The following is an 11,576-nucleotide window of genomic DNA, read 5'->3' as shown; positions in this document are numbered from 1 at the left end:
CTGATGGGCTTCCCTTTGTGGGTAACCCGACCTTTCTCTCTAGCTGCCCTTAAGATTTTTTCCTTCATTTCAACTTTGGTGAATCTGACAATTATGTGTCTTGGAGTTGCTCTTCTTGAGGAATCTCTTTGTGGTGTTCTGTATTTCTTGAATTTGAATGTTGGCCTGCCTTGCTAGGTTGGGGAAGTTTTCGTGGATAATATTCTGAAGAGTGTTTTCCAACTTGGTTCCATTCTCCCTGTCACTTTCAGGTACACCAGTCAGACGTAGATTTGGTCTTTTCACATAGTCCCATGTTTCTTGGAGGCTTTGTTCGTTTATTTTTACTCTTTCATTTTATTTTTTGTATTTATTTATTTTATTTATTTTTATTTATTTTTATTCTTTGTTCGTTTTATTTTTACTTCTTGCTTCATTTCATTCATTTGATCTTCAGTAAATGATACTCTTTCTTCCAGTTGATCAAATCGGTTAATGAAGCTTGTGCATTTGTCACGTAGTCCTCATGCCATGGTTTTCAGCTCTATCAGGTCATTTAAGGACTTCTCTACATTGTTTAATTAGCCATTCGTCTAAGTTTTTCAAGGTTTTTAGCTTCTTTGCGATGAGTTTGAATCTCCTCCTCCTTTAGCTCAGAGAAGTTTGATCATCTGAAGCCTTGTTCTCTCAACTTGTCAAAGTCATTCTCCATCCAGCTTTGTTCTGTTGCTGGCGAGGAGCTGCATTCCTTTGAAGGGGGTGAGGCGCTCTGATTTTTAGAATTTTCAGCCTTTCTGCTGTGTTTCTCCCCATCTTTGTGGTTTTATCTACCTTTGGTCTTTGATGATGGTGATGTACAGATGGGGTTTTGGTGTGGATGTCCTTTCTGTTTGTTAGTTTTCATTCTAACAGTCAGGACCCTCAGCTGAAGGTCTGTTGGAGTTTGCTGGAGGTCCAGTCCAGACTCTGTTTGCCTGGATATTGGCAGCGGAGGCTGCAGAAGAGTGAATATTGCTGAACAGCAAGTGTTGCTGCCTGATCGTTCCTCTGGAAGCTTCGGCTCAGAGGGGTACCCGGCCGTGTGAGGTGTCAGTTTGCCCTACTCGGGGGTGCCTTTCAGTTAGGCTACTTGGGGTCAGGGACCCACTTGAGGAGGCAGTCTGTCCTTTCTCAGATCTCAAACTCTGTGCTGGGAGAACCACTACTCTCTTCAAAGCTGTCAGACAGGGACATTTAAATCTGCAGAGGTTTCTGCTGCCTTTTGTTTGGCTGTGGCTTGTCCCCGGCTATGCCTTATCTCCAGAGTCTACACTTGGCTGGAGTCTACAGAGGCATGCAGGCCTCCTTCAGCTGCAGTGGGCTCCATCCTTTTGGAGCTTCCTGGCCACTTTGTTTACCTAATCAAGCCTCAGCAATGGCAGGCGCCCCTCCCCCAGCCTGACTGCCACCTTGCAGTTAGATCTCAGACTGCTGTGCTAGCAATAAGGGAGGCTCCATGGGCGTGGGACCCTCCAAGCCAGGTGTGGGATATACTCTCCTGGTGTGCCGTTTGCTCAGACCCTTGGAAAAGCACAGTATTAGGGTGAGAGTGACCCGATTTTCCAGGTGCTGTGTGTCATGGTTTCCCTTGGCTAGGAAAGGGAATTCCCTTACCCCTTCCACTTCCTGGGTGAGGTGATGCCTCACCCTGCTTTGGCTCTCGCTTGGTGGGCTGCACCCTCTGTCCTGCACCCATTGTCTGACACGCCCCAGTGAGATGAACCCGGTACCTCAGTTGGAAATGCAGAAATCACCTGTCTTCTGTGTTGCTCATGCTGGGAGCTATAGCCTGGAGCTGTTCCTATTCAGCCATCTTCTATTTCTTTCACTTTCTAGAGAGTACCCTTCACTTCTAGTGTGGATATGTTTAAAATTGGTCAGGATAAGAAACCCTTGGCTTTAGTTTTTACTCTTTTTCCCTTTGATCTTAAAGATTAGTAGTGCTTGGCTAACTAAAAAACAGCTATGGCTTTTCAGTTCAATTCTGACTTCAATTCCCTCTTTTTTCCTACCCCCTCCTCTTTTCTCTTCTCTTCCTCCCATGAGCTAGGAAAGATTTATGACTCTCTTGGGGCCAGCTGTGTCGCTCTTGTCTCCCCTTGAAGATCTGTCACTGATTTTGGGCTTCCGTGGCAGCAGCCATCTCACCATTCCATAGACTGCCCACCCTTTGGACCCTTGCATGTACTTCATGTGGATACTAAAGTCATTCTGACCTAGTATCACCAGAAATAGTTTGCTGTGACAACAGTGGATTTGATTGCTGAAACCAGTTCAGCAGGTTAAGGGTCTGGCCCTGTAGAGCAATGCTTGAGACAGGGTAAATCTGTCCAATTCTAGAGTTCAGTGATAGGAAGCTTACTGGCCTTAAGATAAAACCCATATTCTCTTGCTGAGCACAGTGGCACACATCTGTAGTCCTAGCTACTTCGGAGGCTGAGGCAGCAGGATTGCTTGAGCCAAGGAGTTCATCAAGGCCAAAGATGATCATGCCTATAGTCAGTGCACTCCAGCCTGGCAACACATGAGACCCTGTCTCCGCAGAGGCAGAGCCTGATCCCATAGAAGCAGAATAGAATGAATGTCTCTTCAGATAGGCTGGTCCCAAACAGGAGTGGGGAGGAAGTGGGCTAATTGCGCCTTGTTTCTCCTACTAGATTTACAATTGGGCAAGTCACTTTACCTAGGGCAGACTGGATAAGGGGATGAAGAATGATGACAATGTTATGCTACTGGAGCTTCCTTCACATGGAGGAAAGACACATTCCCTCTTAATATTTTAGAGTATTTTAAATCTTAACAGACCACTAATTTATTTACTTGCTTAATGTCTCTCTTCTTCACTAAGATTGTCAATTCAATGAGAATAAAACCATGTTTATCTCTGTGCACACAGGGACTAGCATGCTGTTTGGCATATAGCAGGCAGTCATACTGGTTAATTGAACAAATGCAGTGTACTTTGTTACAGTGGCCTTTAATATATATGGTCACTTATTAATTGACCCAGTGAAAATTCATGTACAACGTGCATGAACTCTCTTAGGCAATAGGATTGTGAGATAAAAATGAACCAGAATGCAACAGGATAATGTCAAGAGTTTTTCTTTTGAAAACAAACCAGCAGTTAGATTTCTGAGGAAAATATAGTTGGAAAGCCTCTGACTCTCACTCACTGGACCATATGGACCAATCTCTTGACTACTCTATGCTGCAGAGTCCCTGTTTATAGCTAAACAAATGACAAGGTTATTTTGAATAACTGATTGTTGTCCAACTTTTATAGCTATTACGAAGGCATTATGAAATCAAAATGTTTACTTTTTGGTCTTGTCTTCTTGATCTGGATAAAACTGAAGAACTAAGATGAAAAGGACATTTTAAAATTTCTTTGAAATTACATATGATTTACTAATAGATATTACTTTGTAAGAAAAAATATACATCTAATAACAAAACTAGAATTTAAATTTTCCTATGAGTTTCTTGAGAGTAGGTACTAGATATCAATCAATGTTTGCTGAATTTAAGTCATTAAGGAAAGCTTTGTTTTATGTAATAAATTTAACATGGGTTAACATAAACTAGATTAAGAAGCAGGGATAAACTGGTTTTTGAGTATCAAATATTTTAAAAATACATGTAATAATCAGAGCTCAATATTTAGCAACTCTACAGATTTCATATTAAGTGGTGTACATTTGCACTAAAGCACACATTTATTTATGAAATGGAGTCTTGCTCTGTCACCCAGGCTGGAGTGCAGTGGCGCTATCTCAGCTCACTGCAACCTCCTCCTCCCAGGTTCAAGCAATTCTCCTGCCTCAGCCTCCCAAGTAGCTGGGATTACAGGCATGCACCACCATGTCTGGCTAATTTTTGTATTTTCAGTAGAGACAGGTTTCACCATGTTGGCCAAGCTGGTCTAGAACGCCTGACCTCAAGTGATCCGCCTGCCTCAGCCTCCCAAAGTGCTGAGATTACCGGTGTGAGCCACCGCGCCTGGCCTATCAATCATTTTAAAATTTATTGTTTTAGTTCATTACCAAAAAGAAATCAATCTCCAACTATATGGTAAGTCACTTTTAAAACCCACACAACTTTGTTGTAATAATCTTTTATTTTATAGAAGAAATGTAATTATGCAATGGTTATCAGGAAAGTTAATTCAGTAATAAATATGTAGGCTAGGGAATAGTTTTCAAATATTCAACCAATACCAACAAAATCCTGTATGATTTACACAATTGTTCAAGCAAACGCAAGGAAACTCTGGTTCGATTTTTATGAACTATCAAAAAGGACGAAATGCTCTTCTATCTCAAACCAGGTCTGAATGACAGCTTTTCAATATACTAAAGACACACACAATAAAGACAAACTATCTCTTTCTAAAATATTCTTCTTTTAGTCCAGATATACTTTGAATAATCTTGTGTAGCAAATTTTTGCTGCAACTGACAATGTTCAAAGTAAATCTCTCCTGGTTTGGTGTTCTAAGAAGCCAACAGCCATGGCAGTATGAGCATTACTACTACTTCCAGAATCTATAAAATCCCAATGCTATTGCCAGGCAAGTAAACACCGAAGCTGTGAAAAGAAGAAACTGTGTTATAGGTCTTGTATTTGTATTATTTTGCAGAGCTAACGAGAATAATGTTATCTTTAAGTGAAGAGCAAAAAACAGGAAATCCAAGCAATGTTCTATCCTGTTTTTTATTCCCTAGAAAATTAAGGATGTAAGACATTCTTAAGGACAGCATTAATGCCCAATTCTTAAAAGCGCCTGTATATTCAAATGTAAATTATATGTCATTTAGAACATATAAACTATTTAAAATCATTAACATTAGCATTATTGACTACTTTAAATAATAAGCTCTAATTTCAGATCTCATGATAAATGAAATCTTTCTTGTATTAAAAATTATGTAGTTAGGCTAGTAAAACATACGTATATCTATGAGAAGAGAATTTTATTTATTTATTTTTTTATTATACTTTAAGTTCTAGGGTACATGTGCATAACGTGCAGGTTTGTTACATATGTATACTTGTGCCATGTTGGTGTGCTGCACCCATCAATTCATCATTTATATCATGTATAACTCCCAATGCAATCCCTCCCCCCTCCACCCTCCCCATGATAGGCCCCAGTGTGTGATGCTCCCCTTCCCGAGTCCAAGTGATCTCATTGTTCAGTTCCCACCTATGAGTGAGAACATGTGGTGTTTGGTTTTCTGTTCTTGTGATACTTTGCTAAGAATGATGGTTTTGCCTTTTCAGTACATTTTAAAATAATTTCTCATAATTCTTAAAAAAAATCTTAATAAAAACTCTTTAAACTCAATGAGGTAGAAGAAAAGGCAGAAACAGCATCAGGTTTTTAAAATAGTTAATATACTACCTGTACTTTATGTTACATAATTTTGGATTAAAAAAATTCAGTTTTCCCAGCTTTTAGAAGGTAAATCTGTGTGTGGCCTTTAGGGACGCCCTAGTTTCCAGTTTGTTTAAAATACCAATGAATGAATTTTAAAAACAAGTTAGTTAGAGATGAAGAGAAAACTTTTATGAATAAAGACACAAGAAATTAGCCTTTCAAAGTAAAGTTATTCATAATGTATAAACCCATTTGTACACCATCCCACTTGATCCTACTATTTACTGAAACTTGGTTAATGATAAGATCATTTTCTCAGTTTTAATAAACGGGATTAGGCATCTCTAAGAAATACAGAGAAGGACATTTGAGAAGTAATAATACAATGTTTCTTGTCTTACTGCCACTGGGCAATTACATATTCTCCCATTTGATCCTGCTACTATTTGCCATGTGTCAGGTAGTATGCTAGTACGCTGAGTAATTACACACTAACCATGAGATTGGTGGTATTATCCCTGTTGTACAGATGAGGTAATACACCCAGTTATATCGCTAGCAAACAGTGGAGCCAGGATTTAAGACTAAGTGTACTTGGGCTGGGCACAGTGGCTCACGCCTGTAATCCCAGCACTTTGGGAGGCCGAGGCAGGCAGATCATGAGGTCAGGAGATCGAGACCATCCTGGCTAACACGGTGAAACCCCGTCTCTACTAAAAATACAAAAAAAAAATTAGCTGGGCGTGGTGGCGGGCACATGTAGTCCCAGCTACTTGGGAGGCTGAGGCAGGAGAATGGCACGAACCTGGGAGGCGGAGGTTGCAGTGAGCTGAGATCGCACCACTGCATTCCAGCCTGGGCAACAGAGTGAGACTCCATCTCAAAAAAAAAAAAAAAAAAAAGAAGACTAAGTGTACTTGACTCCAACGCCGTTCTTTTTTTCTTTTAATAAAAAAACACACAAAAAATTTGTTATCCTTATTATACACTGTGACACCTGAAAGACTCAATCTGTCATTTATTTGAGTCACATAGTGCTATCTAAGTGGTTACATCCTCTGCTGAGTCAACAGCTGATAAATTAAGTTTTAGATAACCAAATGAACACTTACTTATTGTGAGGTGGGAGGTATTTTGTTCCTTCAGTAGAGTATACAATCGTTACTGCATTTAAGTTTCTCTCTCATGTCTTGCTGCTGTTATTTCAGCTTTTTTTTCTCATGGCTGTTGTTGTTGTAACTATGGAGCCATCTCCAAATTCTTTAAGTTTGCTCTTTATCCTCTATACCCTGTCTAGGGAGACATTCTACATATACGTAAAATGCCTAGGTAAGCATGTGCCTGGTACATTTTAAGCACTCTGTAAACATTAGCTTTCATTATTTATCTGCCAAGAGCAAAATCTGCCACATTATCTACATAGATTAAATGGAAATTGCTATTATTCCTTGGTGGCAGTGTTCTGGGTCAAAAGGTGGTGTCTGACCCAAGATGAACCATTCAGACTTCTTTCTGAGGATTTCACAAATTGGAACTAAGCAAAGAGGGCAATCTCTCCTGATTAAAGTAGAATGATAAAAGAGTCTAGGTGCTAATGCTTCCAACCTATGGAGAAAGCTGGTATGAGAAACTGAGGCACACATTGACAGATGTAAAGAGTAAGTTCTGATTCCAATTATGCTTGTAGGTAGGCTATTTTACTTGTGACCCTTCCATGGTTCAGCTGATGACTGGAGGGGCTCCATCTTCAACCCTGCTGGCACCCTCAACATCAGTGGTGACTGCCCAGAAAATGACTAAGAGTATAAATTGGCAGTTTTCTTTTAGATAGCAATTTGTTAATATCAAACATTTTAAATGTACATATCTTTTTGACCCCAAAATTTAAATGTACATAGCAAGTTGTTATATAGAAATACTAGCATGGGGGTACAAAGATATGTGTGTGTGTATGTGTATTTACTCAAACGTAACACACATATATGGCTGTTCAATACAGTATTGTCCTTAATAATGAAAAACTGGAGGGAGAATGCCTGTTAATAGAGGACTGGATACATAAATTGTGGCATTTTCATATAGGGAATACTGTGCTTTCTAATAAAAAGATATCTGTGTGAATTGATGTGGAAAGAAATAGGACATTTGGTTAAATGTTTAAAAGTTGTAGACTATAAAAAATACGTGATCTAATTATTTTTATAAAGTATATAAGATGTTTATATATAGAAGAAAAAGCCTAGAAAATGTTTACTACTAATAGTAAATATACATGGGGAGGGGCTTTCACTTTTACTGCTTTTGAATTCTATGAATAGTTTATAATGAAAATACATTACTTTTTATAAAAGGAAAGAAAAAAGACAAGTAATAGTTGACTAGGGCATTCTTCCTAAATCACTGGGCTGGGCCCTGTAATTGGGTCAGGTCAAATGGTACTTGAGGAGCTCAGTATGTGACAAATAATCTAATTTTGGGGTAGTATCTGGGCTGAATCAGTTGATTTAAGGTAAGGTAAGGTCATCTCCCCCTCCTCCAGGTTTTTAATGGGCTTATATCTACTTTTTTGATCTTTTTTCTCTAACCTCATTCAAATCTTTATGGAAGAACATCAGCAATACAAAGAAAATTTTCATTTTTTTTTTCACTGTGGAATACCCAGTTTATCCTTCTATCATTTTTGTGCTTGTGTTTATATATTTCTTTTATATCCACATGCTTTTTCTATTAGTAAGCTGCAGAATTGCCTGCTAAACTTATATTCTGTAGGGTAACATATCTGTGAGGATGAAAGAAGCTTAACATTTAGAACTGTCCCATACTACACCCTATTTGGCTGTGTCTAATTTGGAATCTGCTATAATAAAAATTAGAAGTATTTAAAAAAAACCCCAATAATCCAAAAAATATATCCTGAGACTAGAACCTTCTTTAAGCACTGCAGGGGACCAAGCAATAAATAGCTCCTCCTTTTTCTCCTGTGCCTGCTCAGTTACCTTGGTAGGTAGGAACTAACAGGAAAATGAGATGGCGGCAATTTCTTTCTCTGACAGTCTTACCTGCAAGATAACGAATTGTCTCAAGTTTGTTAGACTCCATCAGTGTTTTCAAGGAAGCAATTTCAGCGTCAATTTTATTACTGGTCTCTGAAATAATACTTTTGGTTTGAGTGTCCTGTAGTAAACCAGAATAAATAAGAGAACTTAATTTTGTTCCTGTGTATTAAATGGACAAAAGCATTTACATTAGAAACCCTCACTTATGGGCTAATTGTGATACAAAAGTCTTAGTTGGGGAAACAGTAAAAGCATAGTGGTATAAAAAAATTTTAAGCATTTCAAGATGGCCAAAAAGGAACAGCTCTGGTCTACAGCTCTCAGCGTGATTGACGCAGATGATGATGGGTGATTTCTGCATTTCCAACTGAGGTACCTGGTTCATCTCATTGGGACTGATTGGACAGTGGGTACAGCCCACAGAGGGTGAACTGAAGGAGGGCAGGGCATTGCCTTACCCAGGAAGCGCAAAGGGTCAGGGGATTTCCCTTTCCTAGCCAAGGGAAGCCATGACAGACTACCTGGAAAAACGGGACACTCCCACCCAAATACTGTGCTTTTCCCAAGGTCTTGGCAACCAGCAGACAAGGAGATTCTCTCCTGTGCCTTGCTCAGCAGGTCCCACTCCCACGGAGCCTTGCTCACTGCTAGCGCAGCAGTCTGAGATGGAACTTGTGAGGCGGCAGCCTGGCTGGGGGAGGGGTGTCCGCCATTGCTGAGGCTTGAGTAGGTAAAGCAGCTGGGGAGCTTGAACTGGGCGGAGCCCACTACAGCTCAACAAGGCCTACTGTCTCTAGACTCCACCTCTGTGGGCAGGGCATAGCTGAACAAAAGGCAGTAGACAACTTCTGCAGACTTAAATGTCTCTGACAGCTCTGAAGAAAGCAGTGGCTCTCCCAGCACCGCGTTTGAGCCCTGAGAACGCACAGACTGCCTCTTCAAGTGGGTCCCTGACCCCCGTGTAGCCTAACTGGGAGACATCTTCTAGTAGGGGTTGAAAGACACTTCACTTCATATAGGTGGCTGCCCCTCTGGGACGAAGCTTCCAGAGGAAGGATCAGGCAGCAATATTTGCTGTTCTGCAGCCGCTGCTGGTGATACCTAGGTAAACAGGGTCTGGAGTGGACCTCCAGCAAACTCCAACAGACCTGCAGCTGAGGGACCTAACTGTTAGAAGGAAAACTAACAAACAGAAAGGAATAGCATCAGCATCAACAAAAAGGTCATCCACACCAAAACCCCGTCTATAGGTCACCAACATCAAAGACCAAAGATAGATAAAACAACAAAGATGGGGAGAAACCAGAGCAGAAAAGCTGAAAATTGTAAAAATCAGAGTGCCTCTTCTCCTCCAAAGGATTGCAGTTCCTTGCCAGCAATGAAACAAAGCTGGATGGAGAATGACTTTGACGAGTTGACAGAAGCAGGCTTCAGAAGGTCGGTAATAACAAAATTCTCCAAGCTAAAGGAAGACGTTCAAACCCATCGCAAGGAAGCTAAAAACCTTGAAAAAAGATTATGAATGGCTAATTAAAATAAACAGCATAGAGAAGACCTTAAATGACCTGATGGAGCTGAAAACCATGGCACCAGAACTTCGTGATGCATGCTCAAGCTTCAATAGCCAATTTGATCAAGTGGAAGAAAGGGTATCAGTGATTGAAGATCAAATGAATGAAATAAAGTAAGAACACAAGGTGAGAGAAAAAGGAGTAAAAAGAAATGAACAAAGCCTCCAAGAAATATGAGAGTCTGTGAAAAGACCAAATATACGTTTGATTGGTGTACCTAAAAGGGATGGGAAGAATGGAACCAAGTTGGAAAACACTTCAGGATATTATCCAGGAGAACTTCCCCAACCTAGCAAGGGAGGCCAACATTCAAATTCAGGAAATACAGAGAACATCACAAAGATACTCCTTGAGAAGAGCAATCCCAAGACACATAATTGTCAGATTCACAAAGGTTGAAATGAAGGAAAAAGTGTGTTAAGGGCAACCAGAAAGGAAGGTTGAGTTACCCACAAAGGGAAGCCATTAGACTAACAGTGGATCTCTTGGCAGAAACTCTACAAGCCAGAAGAGAGTGGGGGCCAATATTCAACATTCTTAAAGAAAAGAATTTTCAACCCAGAATTTCATATCCAGCCAAACTAAGTTTCATAAGTGAAGGAGAAATAAAATCCTTTACAGACAAGCAAATGCTGAGGGATTTTGTCACCACCAGGCCTGCCTTACAAGAGCTCCTGAAGGAAGCCCTAAACATGGAAAGGAACAACCGGTACCAGCCACTGCAAAAACATGCCAAATTGTAAAAACCATTGATGCTAGGAGGAAAGGGCATCAATTAATGGGCAAAATAACCAGCTAACATCATAATGACAGGATCAAATTCACACATAACAATATTAACCTTAAATGTAAATGGACTAAATGCCCCCAATTAAAAGACACAGACTGGCAAATTGGACAGCGTCAACACTCATCAGTATGCTGTATTCAGGAGACTGATCTCACATGCAAAGATGCACACAGACTCAAAATAAAGGGATGGAGGAAGATCTACCAAGCAAATGGAAAGAAAAAAAAAAGGAGGGGTTGCAATCCTAGTCTCTGATAAAACAGACTGTAAATCAATAAAGATCAAAAGAGACAAAGAAGGCCATTACATAATGGTAAAGGGATCAATTCAACAACAAGAGCTGACTATCCTAAATATACATGCACCCAATACAGAAGAACCCAGATTCATAACGCAAATCCTTAGAGACTTAGAACAGAAATCACAACAAACTGTCTCTCAGACCACAGTGCAATCAAATCAGAACTCAGGATTAAGAAACTCACTCAAAACTGCACAACTACATGGAAACTGAACAACTGGCTCCTGAATTACTACTGGGTAAATAACGAAATGAAGGCAGAAATAAAGATGTTCTTTGAAACCAATGAGAACAAAGACACAACATACCAGAATCTCTGAGACACATTTAAAGCAGTGTGTAGGCTTCTTTTTGGGGGGGCGGAGCGAGATGGCCGAATAGGAACAGCTCCAGTCTCCAACTCCCAGCGCGAGCGACACAGAAGACCGGTGATTTCTGCATTTTCAACTGAGGTACT

General features: G+C 40.1%; 2 protein-coding genes across 7 annotated transcripts in view; one reads left to right on the top strand and one right to left on the bottom strand.

Moving 5' to 3' along the window:
* ANKRD42 (ankyrin repeat domain 42) overlaps window positions 1-3,071 on the top strand; it is a 78,781-nt gene extending 75,710 nt beyond the window's left edge. The window contains exon 13 of the mRNA XM_011938888.1: window positions 2,676-3,071. Coding sequence (XP_011794278.1) covers window positions 2,676-2,727 — 52 coding nt within the window. The 3' untranslated portion in view covers window positions 2,728-3,071. The remainder of the gene's footprint in view (window positions 1-2,675) is intronic.
* Window positions 3,072-3,718: 647 nt separating this feature from the next.
* Window positions 3,719-11,576, bottom strand: part of CCDC90B (coiled-coil domain containing 90B) — a 30,840-nt gene continuing 22,982 nt past the window's right edge. For 5 of the 6 annotated variants that reach the window (XM_011938882.1, XM_011938883.1, XM_011938886.1 and 2 more), the window contains 2 exons: window positions 8,461-8,575; window positions 3,719-4,608 (listed from right to left, as the gene is read on the bottom strand). In XM_011938882.1, the coding sequence (XP_011794272.1) occupies window positions 4,553-4,608; window positions 8,461-8,575 (171 nt within the window). In that variant the 3' untranslated portion in view covers window positions 3,719-4,552. Of the gene's footprint in view, window positions 4,609-8,052; window positions 8,576-11,576 lie in introns of those variants that run through there. The other variant, XM_011938881.1, reaches the window with a different exon arrangement.

This window comes from Colobus angolensis, unplaced genomic scaffold (genome assembly GCF_000951035.1).
Source record: "Colobus angolensis palliatus isolate OR3802 unplaced genomic scaffold, Cang.pa_1.0 Scaffold179, whole genome shotgun sequence".
NCBI classification, from domain to species: Eukaryota; Metazoa; Chordata; class Mammalia; order Primates; family Cercopithecidae; genus Colobus; species Colobus angolensis.
The sequence above is the reverse complement of the archived record's forward strand: the minus strand, read 5'-3'. Positions and strand labels throughout refer to the sequence as shown.